Source organism: Rhinopithecus roxellana, chromosome 13 (assembly GCF_007565055.1).
Source record: "Rhinopithecus roxellana isolate Shanxi Qingling chromosome 13, ASM756505v1, whole genome shotgun sequence".
Taxonomy (NCBI): domain Eukaryota; kingdom Metazoa; phylum Chordata; class Mammalia; order Primates; family Cercopithecidae; genus Rhinopithecus; species Rhinopithecus roxellana.
Window position 1 is genome coordinate 117,397,612 of NC_044561.1, and position 23,399 is coordinate 117,421,010.

Consider the following 23,399-nt stretch of genomic DNA (forward strand, 5'->3'; position numbering starts at 1 on the left):
TCTAATTGACTGTGAGACCCTGAAGTGCAGTTGGGGAAGTGGGCGCTCTCATCCCCAAAGCCTGGCATTGTGTCCATCACAAAGCATGGACTCATGAAAGGTCTGACCATATATTGAGAATATATTTGTAACTATAGCAAGAATGAAGCTTCTCCACAGAGACTTGACATCCTTCCTGGATTGCATCCAGTTCTGCTGTTATGGCTTTAATTTTATTAAATAGGTCCAACAAGCATTTGCTTTTGCAGTATGCTGGCTTGAATCCAGGAATTAGGATATAAAGAAAAGTCACTGGACAATTGTACAAAATCTGTAGTTCTAAAGAATCTTACTCCAAAAAATAGGCAAAAACATTCATAATAAACTTCAATTATATGGTATATCCATGTGATGAGAAGAATTTGCAATCAGGAAAGATGGCTTTCAGGTAAAACGTGTGTATTAGTCTGTTCCCACGCTGCTAATAAAGACATACCCAAGACTGGATAATTTATAAAGGAAAGAGATTTAATGGACTCACAGTTCCACAGGGCTGGGGAGGCCTCACAATCATGGCGGAAGGCAAAAGAGAAGCAAAGGCACGTCTTACATGGTGGCAGACTCTTGTCTTGTGCAGGGGAACTCCCATTTGTAAAACCATCAGATCTCATGAGCTTATTCACTATCACAAGAACAGCACAGGAAAGACCCACTCCCATAATTCGATTACCTCCTGTTGGGTCCCTCCCACAACATATGGCAATTATGGAAGCTACAATTCAAGATGAGATTTGTGTGCCAAACCATATCGAGATGTGACCACTGGATGTAAAAGTTCAGTGAAAGCAGCGAGCAACACTGGTTGTAACCAAATAAGCGAAGATGATCAGCTCCAGGTTTACTCCTAAAACTCCAAGGGAGAAGTTAAAGGGCTCAAAATTATGCCTGAAAAGATAAAACATCCTGATGATTCAATGTGTTTAATAGGAAGCTTAGCAAAAAGGCAATAATCAAATAATTGTAGAAAATATCACTTATCTGAAGAAAGTGGAAAATGTTCCAAAGGACCTAGTGAATATCAGCAAAATTAAATCTGTTACCCACGTGTAAAAAACATCATAGTGCAATGTTTTTATTTCAAAGAAACTTTGAGATTCAAAAAAGCCGTTATTGTTGTCATTATTATTTGGGGGATCGGATTTTATTCTAAGAGGATCAACAAGCCAGTGAAGAATTTTGAGGAGGATGGTAGCCTGGCCTGATTTGTGTATGTGTTTTAGAGAGATGTTAATTGGTTGGGATGTGAGGAGTGTGAAAGACGCAGGATTCATTATGGAGGTGGAACCAACAATGGCATGTCCTGGCCAGTGCCTGGGGTTGTAAGGGAAAGAGAGAAGACAGGGTTTATGTTCAGGTTTGTGGCTTGGGTGACAGCAAGAATGCCAGTGCCATTTTACTATTTTGTAAAACTGGAGGAGGAACAGGTTTCAGGAGAAACACACTCCATTGCAGCGTGTGAAGTTTGATATGCTTGCAGGGCATCCGAGGGAAGATGTCACTCAGGCAATTGGATGTGGGAGTCTGGAGCCCAGGTTGGAGGTGAGGGGATGAGGCTGACCCTATTTCAGACATTTCAGGGTGCCTAATATGGCCAATTAAGTCACGTGGGTACCAGCCATTTCCCCTCATTCCAGACTTCCCGGAACCCATCACATTTAAATTTAATACTCTGCTTGGAAGAGCCCATATTGTTGTTGCTGCTGCTTTGGATCTGCTTTTGAATAAATATTGCAGGTACAAGTTAAGGTCCCTTTGTACCTCTCTGTTCTTAGAAGGAAATAACCACTATTCTATAGTGGGTGTTTTTATGCTTTTACTACATTTTCATATATCCTTGAACACCTGACAGTGATGTTTTATATTTTAAACGTGTTCATAAAGGCATTATACTATACGTGTCCTTCTGAAACTCTCTTCACTGGTTATTGTCTTTGAGTTCATCTACACTGGCAGATGTAGGTCCAGGTTGGTCAGGTGAACCCTCTACAGAATTCCATTATGTGAATACACTGCAGATTTTTCCATCTCTCAGTTAGTGAATGTTTACATTATTTCCAGTTTTTTTGGAATTAAATGCCATAACGATCATCTTTGTTGTAATGCATAACTTTCTAAAGGTAACATCATAATTCTCATATAAATATAAGATGAAAGTGTGCCAGAAATTCATTTAAGTCATGATTAATGAGGAATCCGGTAAGATATGACAACAGATTCAAAGGCAAATCTGAAGAATGGACACATATGTAGGCGAACAGGAATGGTGAAATAAATTTTCTAAGAAATGCAAAACGGGTTAATAGCTATGGAGCCACCACACATAATGTTTGCAATCACCTTTTTTACAGGGTGGGATCAATTATATCCCTACGAGACAAAATTTGTTTGCATTTTTATGGACAAGAATGAGTTTCACTCTACCTCACACCTATTAGGATGACCTCTATTGAAAAGAGCGGGAGAGAGAGAAACAAGTGGCATGGATGTGTAGAAACTGCAACCGGAACCCTTGTGTGTTGCTGGTGGGAATTGAAGTGGTATAGCCACTATGGGAAACAGTATGGTGGTTTCCTAAAATTAAAAACAGAGTTACTATATGATACAGCAGTTGGAATTCTGGGTGTCTACTCAAGAGAATTGAAAGCAGAGTCTCCACGAGATACGTGTGCACCCATGTTCCTAGCGGCATTATTCATAATGCGCAACCAAGTGCCTACCAGCAGATGAATGGATAAGCAAAAGGTAGTCTATACACACAAGGGTGTATTGCTCAGCCTTAAATAGGGAAGAAAGTTCCAATTTAGCTACCACATGGATGAACCTTGAGACCTTAAGCTAAGTGAAATAAGCCAATTCTTTTGAGATTTTACACCTAAAGTAGTCAAAACTGTTTATTGAATAGACATATGGAGAAATTTGTACAATATACAGTATTATTTCCAATATACATGAACAGTTTTACAAAAATGGATCATACTTGGGTGACAAAATAGTCTGTACACCAAACCCCTGTGACATGCAATTTGTCTATATAACAAACCTTCACATATAGCCCTGAACCTAAACGTTTTAAAAAAGGAAAAACAAATTGATCATATCCTAAGCTATAACAAAAACCTCACTACATTCCAAAAAGATAAAATTCTAGGATTCATGGTCTCTGATCATAATGAAGGATACATTAAATAAAATCACTCTTCCAAATAATTTTAGGGTAAGAAATAAAATAATCAGCATAGACTATTTTAAAAATATTTACATGTAGCTAAAATTCTCCTCAGGAGAAAAATCATAGTTACAGAGCAGGGTTTCTCAACCTCAGCACTATTGACATTTTGGGATGAACAATTCTTTGTTTGGTGGGAACATCCCTGGCCACAACCCAGCAGATGCCTGTAGCTTCCCACCCTCCAGCTGTCAGAACCAAAAATGTCTTCAGAGAAATGCCTCCTGCATGGCAAAATTGCTTGTCTCAATTCCTGCCCTAGATGTTTCTATTACTGAAAAAGAAACTGTGAAAAATAGCTTAATTTGAAAACCTATGTAAACAACAACATGATACCTCAAGTCAACATTAATAGAGAAGAAAGCAGAATTTAATGAATTATGAAAGTTGTCAATTTTTTAAAAAATTTAAGAACTGGTTCTTTGGCTAGACAGTTGAAATATATAAAGTTTTGGCTGGGTGCAGTGACTCATGCCTGTAATTCCAGCCCTTTGGGAGGCTGAGATCGGATCACTTGAGGTCAAGAGTTTGAGACCAGCTTGGCCAACATGGCAAAACCCCTTCTCTACTAAAAATACAAAAAGTAGCCAGGTGTGGTGACATGGGCCTGTAATCCCAGCTACTTAGGAGGCTGAGGCAGGAAAATCGCTTGAACCCAGGAGGTGGAGGTTGTGGTGAGCCGAGATAGTGTCACTGCACTCCAGTGTGGGCAACAGAGCAAGACTACGTCTCAAATAAAAAATAAATATATAAACTTTTGAAAAGGAAAATTTTAAAAAGCAACATGTATTCACAATATTACAATTGTGAATGGGAATGGATGAAAACCATAGAGTGTATTTAAAAACATATTATCCAGTTATATGCTAGTATGTGTTAGTATCTGGATAAAATGAATAAATGTGTGTATGTATGCATATATATATAAAATTTACCAAAACTGACTCAAGAAAAAATGGAAACTAAAATAGACCTATTAGCCATGAAGGATATTGTGAAAACAAAAAGCACTGGGCCTCAGATGGTTTTCTGTTTAAGCTCTTCCATTCTCTAAGGAAAATGTAATTTATATGTTGTTTATTCTGTTCTAGGGCATAAGGGAAAAGTTCATTTTCTAAAGCTGATCATAACAAAAACACCATTTGACAAAAGTAACCCTAAAAAATAAAAACTAAGAGATATGTAATAAAAAAAGACATGCCAGACACATTCAAACACATATACAGGCAAGGACAGCATTATTAATACCAGACTCCACGGAATTCGAGGCAAAATATGAGACCAAAAAGATACTAGTTTAATCCCCATAATGAAAATATAATTGTCTTCTTTTTGCAATAAAAACGAACATCAGGGCTGGGCGTGGTGGCTCATGCCTGTAATCCCAGCACTTTGGGAGGCCGAGGTGGGCAGATCACTTGAGGTCAGGAGTTTGAGACCAGCCTGGCTAATATGGCAAAACCCTGTCTCTACTAAAAATATAAAAATTAGGCATGGGGGCTCCACCTATAGTCCCAGCTTACCTGGGAGGCTGAGGCAGGAGAATCACTTGAACCCAGGAGGCAAAGGTTGCAGTGAGCCCACTGCACTCCAGCCTGGGCGACAAAGCAATACTCCGTCTCAAAAACAAAACAAAACCAACATCAAATTCCCAAAACACTTTATGCATTAAAGGGAAATTTTTTATGAAAGCAGAAAAAATTGCAGGCAATCTGGACAAGCCTGTGTCAGATTAAAGAGCCAAAAAGGTGAGGAATCTAAAGAATAATCGCTGATGGAATGGATAAATATTATACTGCTGTATTCATCTGCAAACATGCCCTATTCTTTATAAGGACTGTGGAATATGTACACAATTTAATCATATTTGGGTCCCAAAGAAAACCTTAACAAAGTCTCAAACTTGTGAATAGTACAGACCCCATTCTTTCATCATTTTTGTTACTAGAAATGGTAGCCAAAAGAAAATTAGCCACTTAGAATTTCCAGAACTCTTTTAGTTAGATTCTCTAAGTTCCAGGGTATATGTGCAGGGTGTGCAGGTTACATAGGTAAATGTGTGCCATGGTAGTTTGCTGTACCTATCAACCTATCACTTAGGTATTAAACCCAGCATGCATTAGCATTTTTCTTGATGCTCTCCCTCCTCTTGCCCCTGACAACAGGCTCCAGTGTGTGGTTTCCCTCCCTGTGTCTAAGTGTTCACATTGGTCAGCTTCCACTCATAAGTGAGAACATGAGGTGTTTGGTTTTCTGTTCCTGCGTTAGTTTGCTGAGGTTGATGGCTTCCAGCTCTATCCATGTCCCTGCAAAGGACATGATCTCATTCCTTTTTATGACTGTATAGTACTCCATGGTGTATATGTACCACATTTTCTTTATCTAGTCTATCATTGATGGGCATCTGGGCTGATTCCGTGTCTTTGCTATTGTGAATAATGCTGCAGTGAACATACACGTGCATGTATCTTTATAATAGAATGATTTATATTCCTGTGGGTACATACCCAGTAATGGGATTGCTGGGTCAAATGGTATTCCAGAACTCTTCTTGAACAACTCTTGGAACAAAGAAAGTAGATTTTAAATGTTCTCATCTGAGCAATGCTATATGAGGTGATGAATATATTAATGATTTCACAGTGTATATATGCATCAAAACATATCGTACATATAAATATATACAATTTGTCATTTGTCAATTAAAAAATAAAATATGACTCAAAATTGAGGGGGAAGCAACAACTATAAATCTTTAAAATGCGGAGGAAGGGATAAAGATAAGATGAGATATTAAAGAATTAGAAAACAGAGGCAGAAGTGATAAACTTGAGATTTGATTCTTTTGAGGAGAAAAGAAACAAAACCCACATAAAACTGAAAGGCCATTTGTTTTCCTAATGAAGAAAAAGTGAGAGAAAAACAGATACTTGATGTTAGAAATTAGAAAGGGGAAATAGCCACAGATGCAGAGGAAAGAAAACTCGTACGAGTATGCAAATAGGTATGCTTCACTGAACAGGGCGTGGACACATATTTAGGTCCAAAGTCTTATTCTAAATGTGTGTTTAGTGTGAGAAATGCTTATATGTAAAAACCAGTAGTTTGCTTATATTCCAGAAGTAACCAGTTAGAAAATATAATGGGGAATGGAGTTAACAATAAAATTGCTGACCTGTAGGAAGGAAAGTGCTCAACTTTATCAAGAAATTTATTCAGTGTATTTAACACATGCTTATACAGTATAGGGCTCATGGTATGCCAGGTACATTTGATCTTTAAGAACTCTAGAGTGTAGGTTTGCTCGTATCCACATTTTACAGATGAAGAAACTGAGGCACAAAGAGGTTAAGTAACTTGGCCAAAGTCACCCAGCTGGTAGATGGCAGGACCAGGATTCAAAATGTAGTTAGTGTCCAGCATCCGTGTGCTTTGCTGTCATGCTGACTGCTTAGTTCATGCCGAGACATATCACATTCCAGGAGGGAAGACTCAGTCTCATCAAATGATCCAACATAACGGGACTGAGCTCTCTGGCAGGGGCTGAAATGCGAAGCATCTGTCCGAGGTGAGTGTCAGTAGAATGGCACACAGCCACGGAGCTGCCGTTTTCCCACGAGTGCGTTGGGGCTCCATCTTGAGATTCGCCTGTCAGGGATCAGAGCAGGAGCCGCACCCATCACTTCTCCTCTGCATTCCCTCCTCCCAGTCTGCTAGCACAGATGTGATGGAGTGGCAGGACAGATCCTTCCTAACTCAAACCCCCTGTCCTCCTCTCTTAGATCCAGGAGATGGTCCACTCGGAGGTGGCTGCCTATGACTCAGGCCGGCCCGGGCCCCTGCTGGGTCGCCCGGCAATGCTGGCCAGCCACATGAGTGCCCTCAGCCAGTCCCAGCTCATCTCGCAGATGGGCATCCGGAGCAGCATCGCCCACAGCTCCCCATCACCCCCGGGGAGCAAGTCAGCAACCCCCTCTCCCTCCAGCTCCACGCAGGAAGAGGAGTCAGAAGCGCATTTCAAGGTATGTGCAGTGGAGGAACAGAGCCTGAAGCTGCTCTCCTGTTGGCAGGGAAGGGGTCCTGTGGGGAAATGGGCATCGCCTCCCTCTAGTCAAGACTAGAAAAGCCCGATGTCTTGGGACTGAGCAGGCCTTCCTGGTGGTGGTTGAGATATCCGCCACAGAGCTCAATGGTTTTCTGTTAAGATACCCAGGCCATGCTGGAAGCCAAGGAAAAGGCACATTGGCAGGTGGAGCACCTGGTCAGGGGGATGGCACCTATGGGCCTTGGGACGTAGGGCTTTGGCTGCTCCATGTGCTGAGTGTCCTTGACAAGCTGTGTCCCCCCTCGGGGCTTCCACAGCCTTGTGTGTAAAGCAGAGAAAATTCCAACAAATGTCGAGGGAATGGAGTGAGAAAATCCTGTGAAAGTTGGCAAAGCCTGACTCCTGAAGGCCAGTAGGCGATTTCAGAGGTGTGGACGGCTTCAGCAAGGCCATTGGGGTCACATTTGCAGCCATTTGGCCCTTTTAGGAGAAAATATTCTGACAAAACTGTGTGGTCCAGAAGGCAGCACCTCTGGGCCTAGAGTATTCACTGACCTTGAGGGTGGGGTGCAAAAATGACCCCCCCCGGTGGGAACATAGGTCCCCCCAACATTCCTGGAGTCGAGTGGTTTGTCCTCTTCAAGAACATGGTAGACATAGTAGGGATGAGAACCTGCCACCTGTCCAGGCTCTGGCCCTTCTTTGCATTGACTCCAAATCCACCTCCCAGTGAGAGAACATCTGGTCTTACCAGGGAGAAAAACAGAGGCCCAGAAAGGCCAAAGACAGAAGGTGTTTGCCTGGGGCCTCCCAGCGAGCTAGTGGTGGAATCAAGACTTACCTCCCTTCATGCCTCCTACCTCTGTCGATCCAGTGTTCCTTCCACATGGTGGCCTCCCAGAGACCTGGGGCAGTAACCCTGGACTTCGGGGGAAGAGGGAGTTTACCTCTGGATCCTGGCCCAGCTTCATCCTAAGGATGACTCGACCTCTATTATAGTTCTTGCAGGAACGGTTTTTGTTTAACAAACACTCCCTATAGGCCAGACACTGCTCTAAACACGTAACAAGTATACGTCCATGTAATCCTCATAAAAGTCCTCTGGGGCAGGGACCGTTATTATCTCTGTTTGGCAGATGGGGAAATAATGTATCTATTTTCTTTTTTTTTTGAGACGGAGTCTTGCTCTGTCGCCCAGGCTGGAGTGCAGTGGCCGGATCTCAGCTCACTGCAAGCTCCGCCTCCCAGGTTTACGCCATTCTTCTGCCTCAGCCTCCCGAGTAGCTGGGACTACAGGCGCCCGCCACCTTGCCCGGCTAGTTTTTTGTATTTTTTAGTAGAGATGGGGTTTCACCGGGTTAGCCAGGATGGTCTCGATCTCCTGACCTCGTGATCCGCCCGTCTCAGCCTCCCAAAGTGCTGAGATTACAGGCTTGAGCCACCGTGCCCGGCCCTATGTATCTGTTATCATACAGCTAGTAAGTTGGGGAACCAGGGTTCAAACCCAGGAGGCTACAGGTGTAGTCCAGTGCATGTGCCTTCAACCCCCTGCCCTGCTGTGACTGTTCAGGACTTTATCAATGACAGCATGCCTCTTCATCCCTGATCTTGCTAGCACCACACCATGGTGCTAATGTAACTGGGGCTTGGAGAAGGGGGTGGCTACAGAGATAAGCCTCAGGAACAGAACCATGTTCTTCAGAGATGGATGCCTGATCATGCCTACTGGCCCATGGCTTTATCATCAGTTCAATGTGTCACCTCCATCTTCTTGGCTCCTAGAGCCAGAGTCTTCACTGCAGGGTCCAGGGCTTTTGACCAAAGTCCCCTGTACCTGCATGGGTTGAGTGACCCAACAGAGTCCCACTGAGGTCTGTGGTGGGCATCCCAACCACCCCCTCCCCCGCTCTGGAAGCCCGAAGTCAGTGTTCACAGGATCGTGGTCCTGCGGTCTGTCCAGGGTGAAGCCACTGGCTCCACGGCTGACCCAGTAACAGTCGCTTTAGCTTCATCCCCTCCCCACTTTACAGGGGTCCAGAGACTAAGCCACCTGCTCAAAGCTGCACAGCTGAAACATAGTGGTGGAGACCAGCCTTTTGTAATGCAGGATCCTTTTTGGGGATTATTTGTGATCACAAGTAGGAGAGCAGATATATATACACACACACACACGTATATATACACACATATACACATGTATATATACACACATATATCTACACACATGCACACACACTCCAAACTTGGAAATAGGCCCACAAATAACTGCACATTCTTTCAATGTCATACCAAGGCACTGGCTAACAGGCTCACTCAAGAATTATCTGATTCTCTAGGAAAGTGGACCTTTGCTTTGATTCATTATTCATTATTGATTAGGGGATTTTATAACTCTGTAAAAGAAGAGGTTACCTTGGGGGGGAAAATGTAATAAGAGATATAAGTGATTTTTGTCTGACTATAAGGCAAATTAACTTTGCCTAGTAGAGATGCCAATTTCTGTCCAGTAGAAAAGATTAAAAGTCCTAAAGGTGATAGTTTTAGTGTTCTATTGGCACTAACCACTTTTACGTGTAATTTAGTAATCTAATTCCAGCATTCTTTCCATTCTTTCAGTGACTATGCAGTCGTCTTCTCCTCCTGCATTTCTCTGAATCAACTTTACAATCATGCTGGTTCTCTTTAATGAGTTAAACACCCACCCAGGGTGTGTGTGTCTGTCTGGCCATTGCCCTTTCCACCTCGCGAGTGGTTATCTGTGCATGAGCAGGGCTGGAAAAGTGCAGCTTGGCCGGAGTCTGTGTTGATTGCCTTTGGCAGGAGGCCCTTTGGTTATCTGACTCTTCTCACTTGGGCAGATATCGGGAGAAAAGAGACCTTCAGCCGACCCGGGAAAAAAGGCCAAGAACCCAAAGAAGAAGAAAAAGAAGGACCCCAACGAGCCACAGAAGCCTGTGTCCGCCTACGCACTCTTCTTCAGAGACACTCAGGCCGCCATCAAGGGTCAGAACCCTAGTGCCACTTTCGGTGACGTGTCCAAAATCGTGGCCTCCATGTGGGACAGCCTGGGAGAGGAACAGAAGCAGGTGAGCCTCCCTCTCTTTCTGGGCCATCCCCTGAGGCTTTGTGGTCCTGGAGCCAAGGACACACTTTGAAGGTCTGAAACCAGGCCCAGCTCTGGAACTAGAGACTCTTGCAGAGGTCTTTCCTGGGCTCAGTTGCCCATCCATAAACTGGGAAGCTGGTTGCCTTCCAATTCTACTAACCAACTGCATTTACTAGCAACTTAACCACTGTGAACCTCTGCTTCCCCCTTGATAAAACGAGAACAAGCATCTCCATCCATCTTCTCCCTCCAACCCTAAAAGTCTGGAGTCCAGGCCAGAGCTTCCTATCCCGCTGACCATGTGACTGTGGCCTCCTCTAAAGGCCTCCAGGGAGAATAGAGAGCAGAACTAGCTGGTAAGCAAATGGAGTTGCCAGCTGTGTGACCTCAGGCTGACCACCTAAACTCTGAGCCTCAGTTTTCATGTCTGTAAAACAGGGGTGCTGGCAACTCATTCTCTGAGCTCTTGTCTGGGCTGAGCTCTCCCTCCGGTATTTCACTGAATCCTTATAACACCCTGTGGAGTAGCCATTGCTTTCCTGTTTTGGTAGAGACACCAAGAGGTAAAGTGACTCGCCCAGGGTCACCAGCGTGGATCAAGGTAGAGTCAGGATTTGAACTCACATCTGTAGAAGCAGGAGGCTCAATTGGGATGTTGGCATGAGAGACATGAATCAAATAAGCAATGAGTAAATGTAAAATTACAGTTGTGATTGTGCCATGTACCAGGAGGATACATAGTTCATGAGAGTGGAAAGAGCAGGGACGGACATTGTCCCTGGGGTCAGGTCTCCAGGTGAGACCTGAAGAGTGAGTTCTCTTTGGAGGAGGGGAAGTGTTCCAGGCAGGGAGGCCTGGTAAGGGAAGGGGCGTGGAAAAGCACAGGGGACTGAAAGGAGACCAGGATGGCCAGAGAGGGGACAGTGAGAGTCCCCAAGGCAGAGACGGAGCTGGAAAGGCAGGCAGGGGCCAGATTATGCTGGGCTTTGCAGACCTTGGAAGGAGTCAGGCCCTGTTCTAAGAGGAGAGAAAACCAGTAAAGAGTTTTACGCAGAGAAAACCAGTGAAGAGTTTTACGCAGAGGAGAGACCAGAATGGCAGCATAAGGCAGGTAAGAGTAGATGTGGAGGGTGCACAGTCATCCAGGTGGGGGAAGGTGGGGCCTGGAGCATCTTCCAGAATGGTTTGGGGTAGGGGACATCCTGGCAGCCTCCTTGCATCTGGCTTGCATTCTGAGTAAATGGAGATGCCAGTCACTGGATGGGAAATATGGGGAAAGTAGCAGGCTTGGGGCAGAGAGATGAATTACTGACTTATTTGAAACATCTCCTTTACTGTATTCTGAAATTTTAGGTAATTTTGGAATATGTTATAATGCAGAGAGTTTATTTGTGAGATGACCGCCACCTCTGGTAGGAGAGTAGGGAAATGAGACAGGGAAAGGAGGGCAGCCAGGAAAGGGCACATTGTCCCAGGAGAATCCACCATGGGCAACTAGAGCACAGTCCTGCTGGGAACTCAGGAGCCTGCTTAGAATGTGCCGGGCCTCAGGGTCATCCTGTCTGAGGGGCAAGGGTGCTGGGGTGGACACCAGCATTCCTTCCTTCTGCAGCACCTCTGACCTGCTACACATGCCAGGCTCCTGCCACCAGAGGGACCTCCAGGCAAAGGAATATAGCCGGTGGCAGCTGGAAGTAGAGCATGTTTGTAGGACAGGGGTAAGGACCGGGGGATATTGGCAGGGCACTGAGGCTTTTGCTACAGCGACATCTGTCTTTTTCATTTGTGTGTTTTGTTGGCAACCAATTCCCTTTCAAAAGACTGCAGGTTTTTTTTGTTTGGTGGAGGAATTTCCTTGCCCTTTTATACCGTCTGGAGAGACAGTGGTCTCAAGTGCTATGTCCCCAGGCATTCCTTCCACCGATGCTTTCTCTGACCTCATTCAGCACAGCCCAGAGGCAAGCAAAGGCGGTTGAGAGTCCCAGCCCGTGTCGGTTTCATTTCTGCTTACCCGCCTGGTGTTTTATTTCTAACCCAAGAATATATTTACTTGGCATATATTTATTTCCATCCAATAATGGGCATCTCTCTCCTTTTACTTAATGCATTATAAATGGCATGTTTCTCCCCATTTTCCTAGCAACTTGTTGATGTATAAAAAGTTAGGAATGAAAATAGTAAGCTTGGCAGTTACAAATTAATCATTTCTGATCATTTTTAATTCCTGAATCTTCTAGGCTTAAAAAAAGTGTCTACAGTTATGTACATATTTATACACATATATCTTTTACAAATAATAATTTTGTCTCCTTTGTTGTTTAAGAGACAGGGTGTCACTCTGTCACCCAGGCTAGAGGTTAGTGGCACGATCATAGCTCACTGCAGCCTTGAACTCCTGGACTCAAGCACTTTTCCTAGCTCATCTTCCCAAGTAGCTGGGCCTGCAGGCATGCTGTGCATCACCATGCCCCACAAAATTTATTTCATTTTGTTTTTTCATAGAGACAGGGTCTTGCTGTGTTGCTCAGGCTGACAAACTCTTAGCCTCAAATGCCTCCCAAAGTGCTGGGATTAGAGGCATGAGCCACTAGATCCAGCCTTGTCTCCTTATTTTGTCTCCTCACTTCTCAGATTTCTAATTTGTTTTCTTTCCCAGTTATGTTGACTAGGACTTCTAAAAAAGAGATGTTCAGCAATGGTGGGGATAGTGGTATTCTTACTTTGCATTACCTCTCATGTTTCACTATTAAGCATAAGGCTGGATGTTAGCTTGTGTCAGTTTTTGAAATCACATTTAGAAATGTGACTTATATTCTTATTTTACTATTAATACACTAACAACCAAGAGAGGTAGTGAGAAAATAACAGGAAATAAAAAACCCCTGCCTATCCCCCAAACGTTTCAAGCCTAGATGATGGATAGGAAAGTTCTTTCAAATCATCAAAGAGTTCATAATTCCAAGACTTAGAAAAATAAGAAAACCTTCACAAATCCTTATATACAATGTAACCTTGACACTAAAACATAATGAAGCTAACTGCATCATTTAATTTTGAATGTGTAATAAACAATACCAAAATTTAATGGTTTAAAACAATAATCATGTATTCAACTTATGATTCTGAGGATCCATGAACTGTTCTGGGCTCAGCAGGATGGTTCTGCTGCTGCTCTTGGCTGGGCTCACCCATTTGCATCAGTGGTAAACTACAGTAAATTAGGCATCTCTGCTTCTGGGAGTTGGATGGCTGTCAGTTGGAGCAGTGGAGCCAAACTGGGACATGTGTCTCTCATCATCCAGCAGACTAGCTCATGTTTATTCACATAGCAAGTCAGAGTTCCAAGAGCAGCTTTAGAGCAGAAAAATGATGGAAAGGAGGCAGGACTAACTTGCAGCTCCCACTCGGACAGACAGAGCAGCACGTGGAGACTCACATTGTAAACTTTTGCTCCAAGAACTACCACAGGAACATGCTAGGAAAGCCAGAAGAATCCATAGACCCTTTGAAGGAGGTGGATTGCTGCTGCAGACTCTCTGGGACAGCCAAGGAACTGTGAGTTGGCTTGCTTTCTCAGCTGGGAGGCCTGTAGCCTGGGGCAAGTTCTCAGCCCTGTTCACTGGCTGCCTGGAAGTAAACTCAGTGCTGTTGGGGGTGCATGGTGGGAGTGAGACCAGCCTGTGGCTGCCAGCTTTCCCTCACTTCCCTGATGACCTGTGTGATGCAGCAGAGTGAGCCATAATCCCCCTGGGAACCACACCCCCCACAGCATCTGCAGCAAGCCCCACCTAAGGAGAGTCTGAGCTCAGACACGCCTAACCCTGCCCCTACCTGATAGGCTAACAGGGCAGGTAGAGAAAGACCAAGACAAAGGACATAATCTCTTGGGAACTCTATGGCCCCGCCCACCGCCTGACACTAGGGCAAGCTTGTATTCTCCCTATACTATTGCAGCTGATGCACTCTTGAAAGTGCCACCTCCTGGCTGGAGGCCAACACAAAGCCAGTGCACTTAAAAATACAACTAAGGACCCTCATGGAGTCCACTTCACTCCCCTGCTACTTCCATCGGAGCAGGTGTTGATATCCATGGAGGAGAGACCTGAAGACAGATCACATTACAGGACTCCTTGCAGACACTCCCCAGTACTAGCCTGGAGCCCGGTAGCTCCGCTGGGTGGCTAGATCCAGAAGAGAAATAACAATCACTGCAGCAGGGTTCTCAGGAAAACACATCCCTAGGGAAAGGGGGACAACCCCAAGGAACAGGAGAATCTGAACAGCAGCGCTTGACTCCCAGATCTTCCCTCTGACATAGTTTACCCAAATGAGAAGGAACCAGAAAAATAATTCTGGTAATATGACAAAACAAAGTTATTTACCATCCCCAAAAGATAACACTAGCTCAACCGCAATGGATCCAAACCAAGACAAAATCTCTGAATTGCCAGAAAAAGAATTCAGAAGGTTGTTAAAATAAAATTATACAGGATATGAATAGAAAAGTCTCCAGAGAAAGAGCATAAATAAAAACAATCACAACTTCTAGAAATGAAGGACACAGAGAAATGCAAAATACACTGGAAAGTCTCAGCAATAGAATTGAACGAGTGGAAGAAAGAACTTCAGAGCTCAAAGACAAGGCTTTCAAATTAACCCAATTCAACAAAGACAAAGAATTTTAACAAATGGACAATGCCTCCAAGAAGTTTGGGATTATGTTAAATGACCAAATCTAAGAATAATTGGTGTTCCTGAGGAAGAAGAGAAATATAAAAGTTTGGAAAATATATTTGAGGGAATAATTGAGGAAAACTTCCTTGACCTTGCTAGAGATCTAGACATCCAAATACAAGAAACTCAAAGAACACCTGAGAAACTCATCACAAAAAAAGGAAAGGAAACCCTATCAGATTAACAGCAGATTTCTCAGCAGAAACCCTATAAGCCAGAAGGGATTGGGGTCCTTAAACAATTAGCCAAGAATTTTGTATCCAGCAAAACTAAGTTTCATAAATGAAGGAAAAATACAGTTCTTTTTTTCAAACCAATGCTGAGAGAATTTGCCACTACCAAGCCAGCACTGCAAGAACTACTAAAAAGAGCTCAGTCTTGAAACAAATTTTTGAAATACACCAAAATGGAATCTCCTTAAAGCATAAATCTAACAGGACCTCTAAAATAATAACACAATTTTTTAAAAACTACAAGGTATTTGGGCAACAAATAGCACAACGAATAGAAGAATAGTACCTCACATCTCAATACTAACATTGAATGTAAATGGCCTAAATGCTCCACTTAAAAATACCGAATAGCAGAATGAATAAGAATTGACCAACTGAGTATCTGCTGTCTTCAAGAGACTCACCTGACACATAAGGACTCACATAAACTTAAGGTAAAGGGGTGGAAAAAGATACTTCATGCAAATGGATACCAAAAGTGAGCAGGAATAGCTATTCTTATATCAGACCAAACAAACTTTAAAGCAACAGCAGTTTAAAAAGACAAAGAGGGACATTATATAATGATAAAACTAGTCCAACAGGAAAATATCGCAGTCCTAAATGTATATGCATCTAACATTGGAGCTCCCAAATTTAAAAAACAATTACTACTAGACATAAGAAATGAGAATGACAGTAAAACAACAATAGTGGGAAACTTCAATACTCCACTGACAGCACTAGACAGGTCATCACGACAGAAGAACAAAGAAACAATGAACTTAAACTATACCCTACAACAAATGGACTTAACAGATATTTATAGAACATTCTATTCATCAGCACATGGAACATTCTCCAAGATAGACCATACAATAGGCCATAAAACAAGTCTCAACAAATTTAAGAAAATAGAAATTATATCAAGTACCCTCTCAGACCACAGTAAAATAAAACTGGAAATCAACTCCAGAAGGAACCCTCAAAACAATGCAAATACATGGAAATAATTAAATAACCTGCTCCTGAATGATTGTTGGGTCAACAATGAAATCAAGATGGATATTATAAAATTCTTTGAACGATAATAGTAACATAACCTATCAAAACCTCTGGGATACAGCAAAAGCGGTGCTAAGAGGAAAGCTCATAGCATTAAATGCCTACATCAAAAAGTCCGAAAGAGTACAAATAGACAATCTAAGGTCATGCCTTAAGGAACTAGAGAAAGAGAACACACCAAATCCAAACGCAGCAGAAGAAAAGAAATGACCAAGATCAGAGCAGAACTAAATGAAATTGAAACCAAAAAATACAAAAGATAAACAAAAAGCTGGTTCTTTGAAAAGATAAAACTGATAGACCATTAGTGAGATTAACCAAGAAAAGAAGAGAGAAGATCCAAATAAGCTCACTTAGAAACAAAACATGAGATATTACAACCGATACCACAGAAATACAAAAGATCATCCAGGCTACTATGAACACTTTTATGTACATAAACTAGAAAACCTAGAGGAGACGGATAAATTCCTGGAAATATACAATCCTCCTAGATTAAATCAGGAAGAAATAGAAGCTCTGAACAGACCAATAAACAAGCAGTGAGATTGAAATGGTAATTAAAAAGTTACCAACCAAAAAAAAAGTTCAGGACCAGATAGATTCACAGCTGAATTCTATGAGACTTTTAAAGGACACCATTCCACAAAATAAAGAGGGAATCCTTCCTAAATTATTCTATGAAGCCAGTTAATCACCCTAATACCCAAACCAGGAAAGGACAGAACAACAACAACAAAAAAGGAAACTACAGGCCAATATTCCTTCTATGCCCAAAATCAGCATAGAAGGGACATGCCTTAAGGTAACAAAAGCCATCTATGATAAACCAGAGCCAACATTATAGTGAATGGGGAAAAATTGGAAGCATTCCCCTTGAGAACTGGAACAAGACAAGGATGCCCACTCTTACCACTTCTATTCAACAGAATACTGTCCTAGCCAGAGCAGTCAGACAAGAGAAAGAAAGAGCATCCAAATCTGTAAAGAGGAAGTCAAAGTGTTGCTGTTTGCTGATGACATGATTGTATACCTAGATGAACATGAATGCAAAAATCCTCAACACAATACTAGCTAACTGAATTCAATGGTGTATCAGAAAGATAATCCACCATGATCAAGTGGGTTTCATACCATGGATGCAGGAATGGTTTAACATACACAAGTCAATAAATGCGATATACCACATAAACAGAATTTAAAACCGCATGATCATCTCAATAGACACAGAAAAAGCATTTGACAAAATTGAGCATCCCTTTGATTAAAACTCTCAGCAAAATCGGCATAAAAGGGACATACCTTAAGGTAATAAAAGCCATCTATGATAAATCCAGAGCCAACATTATACTGAATGGGAAAAAGTTGAAAGCATTCCCCCTGAGAACTAGAACAAGACAAGGATGCCCACTGTCACCACTTTTATTCAATGCAGTACTGGAAGTCCTGGCCAGAGCAGTCAGACAAGAGAAAGAAAGAAAGGGCATCCAAATGAGTAAAGAGGAAATCAAACCGTCACAGTTTGCTGATGGGATTATCATATACCTAAAGACTCATCCAAAAACCTCCTAGAACTGGTAAATGAATTCAGCAAAGTTTCAGGATACAAAATTAATGTATACAAATCAATAGCTCTGCTATACACCAACAGTGACCAAGCTGAGAATCAAATCAATACCTCAACCCCCTTTAGCTGCAAAAAAATTAAAAAATAAATAAATAAAATACTTAGGAATATACCTAGCCAAGGAGGTGGAAGACCTCTCTCTACGAGGAAAACTACAAAACACTGCTGAAAGAAATCACAGATGAAACCAATGGAAACACATCCCATGCTGATGGATGGGTAGAATCAATAGTGTGAAAATGACCATACTGCCAAAAGCAATCTATAAATTCAATGCAATTCCCATCAAAATACCACCGTCATTCTTCACAGAACTAGAAAAAACAATCCTAAAATTCATGTGGAACCAAAAAAGAGCCCTCATAGCCAAAGCATGACTAAGCAAAAAGAACAAATCTGGAGGCATCACATTACCTGACTTCAAACTGTACTATAAGGCTATAGTCACCAAAACAGCATGATACTGGTATAAAAATAGGCATATAGACCAATGGAAAAGAATAGAGAACCCAGAAATAAAGCCAAATCCTTACAACCAACTGATCTTTGACAAAGCAAACAAAAACAAAGTGGGGAAAGGACACCTTATTCAACGAATGGTGCTGGGATAATTGGCAAGCCACATGTAGAAGAGTGAAACTGGATCCTCATCTCTCAGCTTATACAAAAATCAACTCAAAATGGATCAAAGACTTAAATCTAAGACTTGAAACCTTACAAATTCTAGAAGATAACACTGGAAAAACCCTTCTAGACATTGGCTTAGGCAAAGACTTCATGACCAAGGAACCCAAAAGCAAATGCAACAAAAGCAGAGATAAATAGATGGGACTTAATTAAACTAAAAAGCTGCACAGCAAAAGAAATAACCAGCAGGGTAAGCAGACAACCCACAGGGTGGGAGAAAATCTTCACAATCTGTACTTCCGACAAAAGACTAATATCCAGAATCTACAAAGGAACTCAAATCAGCAAGAAAAAAAAACAATCCCATCAAAAATTGGGCTAGGGAAATGGATGGACAATTCTCAAAACATACAAATGACCAACAAACATATTAAAAAATACTTAACATCATTATGATCAGGGAAATGCAAATCAAAACCACCTTACTCCTTCAAGAATGTCCATAATCATAAAAATAGATGTTGGCATGGATGTGGCAAAAAGGGAACGCTTTTACACTGTTGGTGGGAATATAAACTAGTACATCCACTATGAAAAACAGTGTGGAGATTCCCCAAAGAACTAAAAGTAGATCTATTGTTTGATCCAGCAGTCCCACTGCTGGGTATCCATCCAGAGGAGAAGTAATTGTACAAAAAAGATACTTGCACACATATTTGTAGCAGCCCAGTTCACAACTGCAAAAATATGGAACCAGCCCAAATGCCCATCAATCAATGAGTGGATAAAGAAAATATAGGGGGTGTGTGTGTGTGTATGTGCATACACACACACACACACACACACCATGGAATACCACTCAGCCATAAAAAGGTAGGAAATAATAGCATTTGCAGCAACCTGGATGGAATTGGAGACAATTATCCTAAGTGAAGTAACTCAGGAATGGAAATCCAAACATTGTATGTTCTCGTAAGTGGGAAGTAAGCTATGAGGACACAAAGGCATAAGAATGATACAGTGGACTTCTGGGACTTGGGGGAAAGGATGGGGGTGGTGAAGGATAAAAGATTATACATGAGGTACAGTGTACAGTGCTCAGATGGTGGGTGCACCGAAATCTCAGAAATCACCATTAAAGAACTTACTCATGTACAAAAATAATTTTTTTAAGTAAGAGTTCCAAGAGTAGCAAGAGGGCTCACTAACATGTGATCACTTTGTCAGTCTCTGCTTGCATCACATTTGTGCTTTTATTGGCCAACACAAGTCACACGAGGCTAAGCTCGAAGTCGTTCACACCTCCTTGTTTCTACCAAAAGCCGTGGAAACAAGGAGGTGTGAACAAACGCGGACCAATCCTACGATAACATATGAATCTAGGTCTAAAATTTTTAATAAAAGATATTAGCACACCGAATCCAGCCTAATATACTATGAACAAGTAGGTTCGTTCTAGGTTGCACAGGTGACTCAGCATTAAGAAATCTGCACTGCGCTGGATCAGAATGGGGGCTTCAAAGGGCCTTGTCTTTCTGTGATCAGTTGTGCTGATGTAACGTGGAGACCCAGAGAAGTGAAGCCTGTTGGCTAAGGCCACACAGGGAGTTGCTGAGGAACTGGGATATGGCCTGGTCTCCGCAGTTTCTCTGCAGTGCTCCCAGAATGGGGCCAGTGGCTGGCTGACTCAGCTTCTGACCCCACCCCCCTCATCCATTCATGATCCTTGAATCCATGCCTTCCCACCCCAGGACCCTGCACCACATCTCTTCTGCAACTTTCTCCCCAGTGTTGCTCATGTGTTGACTCTTCCAGGCCTATAAGAGGAAGACAGAAGCAGCCAAGAAGGAATATCTGAAGGCTCTGGCAGCCTACCGGGCTAGCCTCGTCTCCAAGGTAACACCTGGAATCTCCAGGCACAGCCCTGATCAGAGTGGGGCCATTTGAGGAATGGAGCAAGAACCGGGGCCCGTGGGAAGGCCAGCACCCCAGGTCTTAGAAAGGATGGGTCAGAACTACATGGTCATGTCTGCAGGGCACCTACAGCGTGCCAGGCTCATTCTGGGCACTTTACACGCATTTCTTTCCACTGGATTCTTCCAACAAGAACCCAACACCCAGAGGGGTTGAGCAACTTGCCTGAAAAGATCCAGTTTGTTGAAGGGGCTGCACTAGGATTCAAACCCAGTTTTGCCAGTTTTATGTGGCTTTTACTTCTGACCACTGATGGGGCTTGGGACATGCTACACCAAAATATGGCACCTCGTCACCACACCCCCGGCCTCCTCTGTCAACACCAGCAATGTAGGAAGCTAGGTGTGGCTGTGGATGCGTGACCCAAGTGGAGGTGGGTGTTGTTCCTGTTACAGAGGAGATGGCACACAAATTGGTCCATAAAAGGCCAAGTAAAAGGCGGTTCAAAGTCAAGGGAACAACATCTGCAAAGGCAGAGAAGCTGGAAGGGGCATGATTAGAGCTGGCTCAGTGGGATGGTGCTTGTCCCACTGGCCAGGCTGAGGCGCATGGATTCCCCCATGGGGAGGGGACCCCCCCAAAGATAAAAGCAGTGGGTGGCTGGATGTTCAGAGCCAAGGGGACTAAGGCCCCTGTGCTAGCTCTGGTTAGTCCAAGCTCTCTCCCAAGAGAGCCAGCCAGGGGCCGTGTCAGTGGGTTGCAGAGCCTCCTGGCCTCACAGCCCAAGTTCTGGTTCGTCCCTCTTCTGTTCTCCAGTGACTGATACCTGTCTCCTTCCAGAGCTCCCCGGATCAAGGTGAGACCAAGAGCACTCAGGCAAACCCACCAGCCAAAATGCTCCCACCCAAGCAGCCCATGTATGCCATGCCAGGCCTGGCCTCCTTCCTGACGCCGTCGGACCTGCAGGCCTTCCGCAGCGGGGCCTCCCCGGCCAGCCTCGCCCGGACGCTGGGCTCCAAGTCTCTGCTGCCAGGCCTCAGTGCGTCCCCGCCACCACCACCCTCCTTCCCGCTCAGCCCCACACTGCACCAGCAGCTGTCACTGCCCCCTCACGCCCAGGGCGCCCTCCTCAGTCCACCTGTTAGCATGTCCCCAGCCCCCCAGCCCCCTGTCCTGCCCACCCCCATGGCACTCCAGGTGCAGCTGGCGATGAGCCCCTCACCTCCAGGGCCACAGGTAAGCAGGGAAGAGCAGGAACAGCTCTCTGTAACTGTGTGGGGAGGGGAAGCGGCTTTGCCCTTTCAAAGCCCAGCCCTGCCACTGACCGGTGATATAACCTCAGCCTTGGCACCTGACCTCTCTGAGCCTCAGTTACCACGTCTAGGAAGTGGGTCTCACACACCTTATCTGAGATGTGCTGGCTGCAGTGAACAGTTCACAAGTTGCCAGACTGACTCAGGATATTCCAGTCCCTGCTTCCTGCATCCTCAGCCCTAGCCCTGGCCTTTCCCAAAGCCTTCGAGACCTTACCCCTGCTAATTGTTCCACAGAGATTGCTACAAGGTTCACATGGCCCTTAGAGGTCAATGGGCTTAGTAATTCCATTTTACAGATTGGGAAACTGAGGCCCACAAAGGGAAAGGCCCTGAAAGCAAAGTCCTTCAGCCCCTGATTCAGCCAAGACAAGGGTTGAATATTTCTCAGGGTGCTCTACTGGGAGCAAGGCAGCAGCCCTGGAGGCAGAGAGGCAATTCTGGGTGACATGGAGGCAGTGTCTCTTCTGTGTGGACACCCTTGGACACAGGGGCTCCCACCCCGGGAGGCCTGGGACAGTCTGCCCCCTTCTCTCCTTGGCTCATGGCCTCCTCCTTCCCCATCTGTAGGACTTCCCACACATCTCTGAGTTCCCCAGCAGCTCGGGGTCCTGCTCACCTGGCCCATCCAACCCCACCAGCAGCGGGGACTGGGACAGCAGCTACCCCAGCGGGGAGTGTGGCATCAGCACCTGCAGGTTAGTCCTCACCTGTCCCTGCCTTTGTCCTGCCAGCCAGGGAGACTGGGAATAGGATGGCCAGGGATGGGAGAATGACCACGGGCAACGTGGACAGGGGAGGACACTGCAGTCACTGTCAGCCCTGCCGAGGGGATCGAGACCTCAGATGACACCGCAGAGCCAGGCCCCGGAAGGACTCTGCTGGCCTGATGCTGAGGCCTGCTTGGGAAACTGACTAGTCTTCAGTCTTGCTGCTCCTTCCTTGCTCCTGTTTTTTTCACAAATGCTTCCACGTGACATTCACAGATGAGTCCTGCATCTTAGGCCAGTTCCCTAGAAGCAGAGCCTGAGGCAGCAGGGATTGGGTGCCCTTGGGGATGTGCTGGGGAAAGCCTGCAGGCGAAGGGGGTGAGGGAGGCAGAATGGGGTGGGGGAAGGAGCCGAGGGGGGATGTGGCCTCAGCTGAAGACTCGCTTGTGCCTCATCCCGTGGGAGCCCTGGAGCATGAACTGTGCTAGAGTGGCTCCCACCTGGAGGTCAGGGAACTGGCTTTTTTAACCCCTTCATCAGTCAGCCCTCGGCTGTGGGCTGCCCCGGTGGGGAGTGGAGCCTACTGGGCAGGGCAGCTCCCAAGACTAGAACAGCTGAGAATGCAGGACAGGGGACCTGGGTGAGACACGGTGGGAGAACGGACCCACTATCTATCCCAAGGAATTAGACACCTTAGAGACCCCTTTCCCCTGCACCCCAGCGTCCTACCTAGTCCTCCCGTGGGCCTCCGTTCCCGTCCTGCACTCCACCTTTCAAACCC

At 44.4% G+C, this 23,399-nt stretch overlaps 1 protein-coding gene across 5 annotated transcripts in view; it reads left to right on the top strand.

The window, feature by feature from the left end:
• The window catches only part of TOX2 (TOX high mobility group box family member 2), a 158,709-nt gene that overhangs the window by 133,379 nt on the left and 1,931 nt on the right, over positions 1-23,399 (top strand). For 4 of the 5 annotated variants that reach the window (XM_030915608.1, XM_030915607.1, XM_030915610.1 and 1 more), the window contains exons 4-8: positions 7,048-7,287; positions 10,169-10,396; positions 20,497-20,577; positions 21,436-21,831; positions 22,479-22,606. In XM_030915608.1, the coding sequence (XP_030771468.1) occupies positions 7,048-7,287; positions 10,169-10,396; positions 20,497-20,577; positions 21,436-21,831; positions 22,479-22,606 (1,073 nt within the window). The remainder of the gene's footprint in view (positions 1-7,047; positions 7,288-10,168; positions 10,397-20,496; positions 20,578-21,435; positions 21,832-22,478; positions 22,607-23,399) is intronic. The other variant, XR_004052833.1, reaches the window with a different exon arrangement.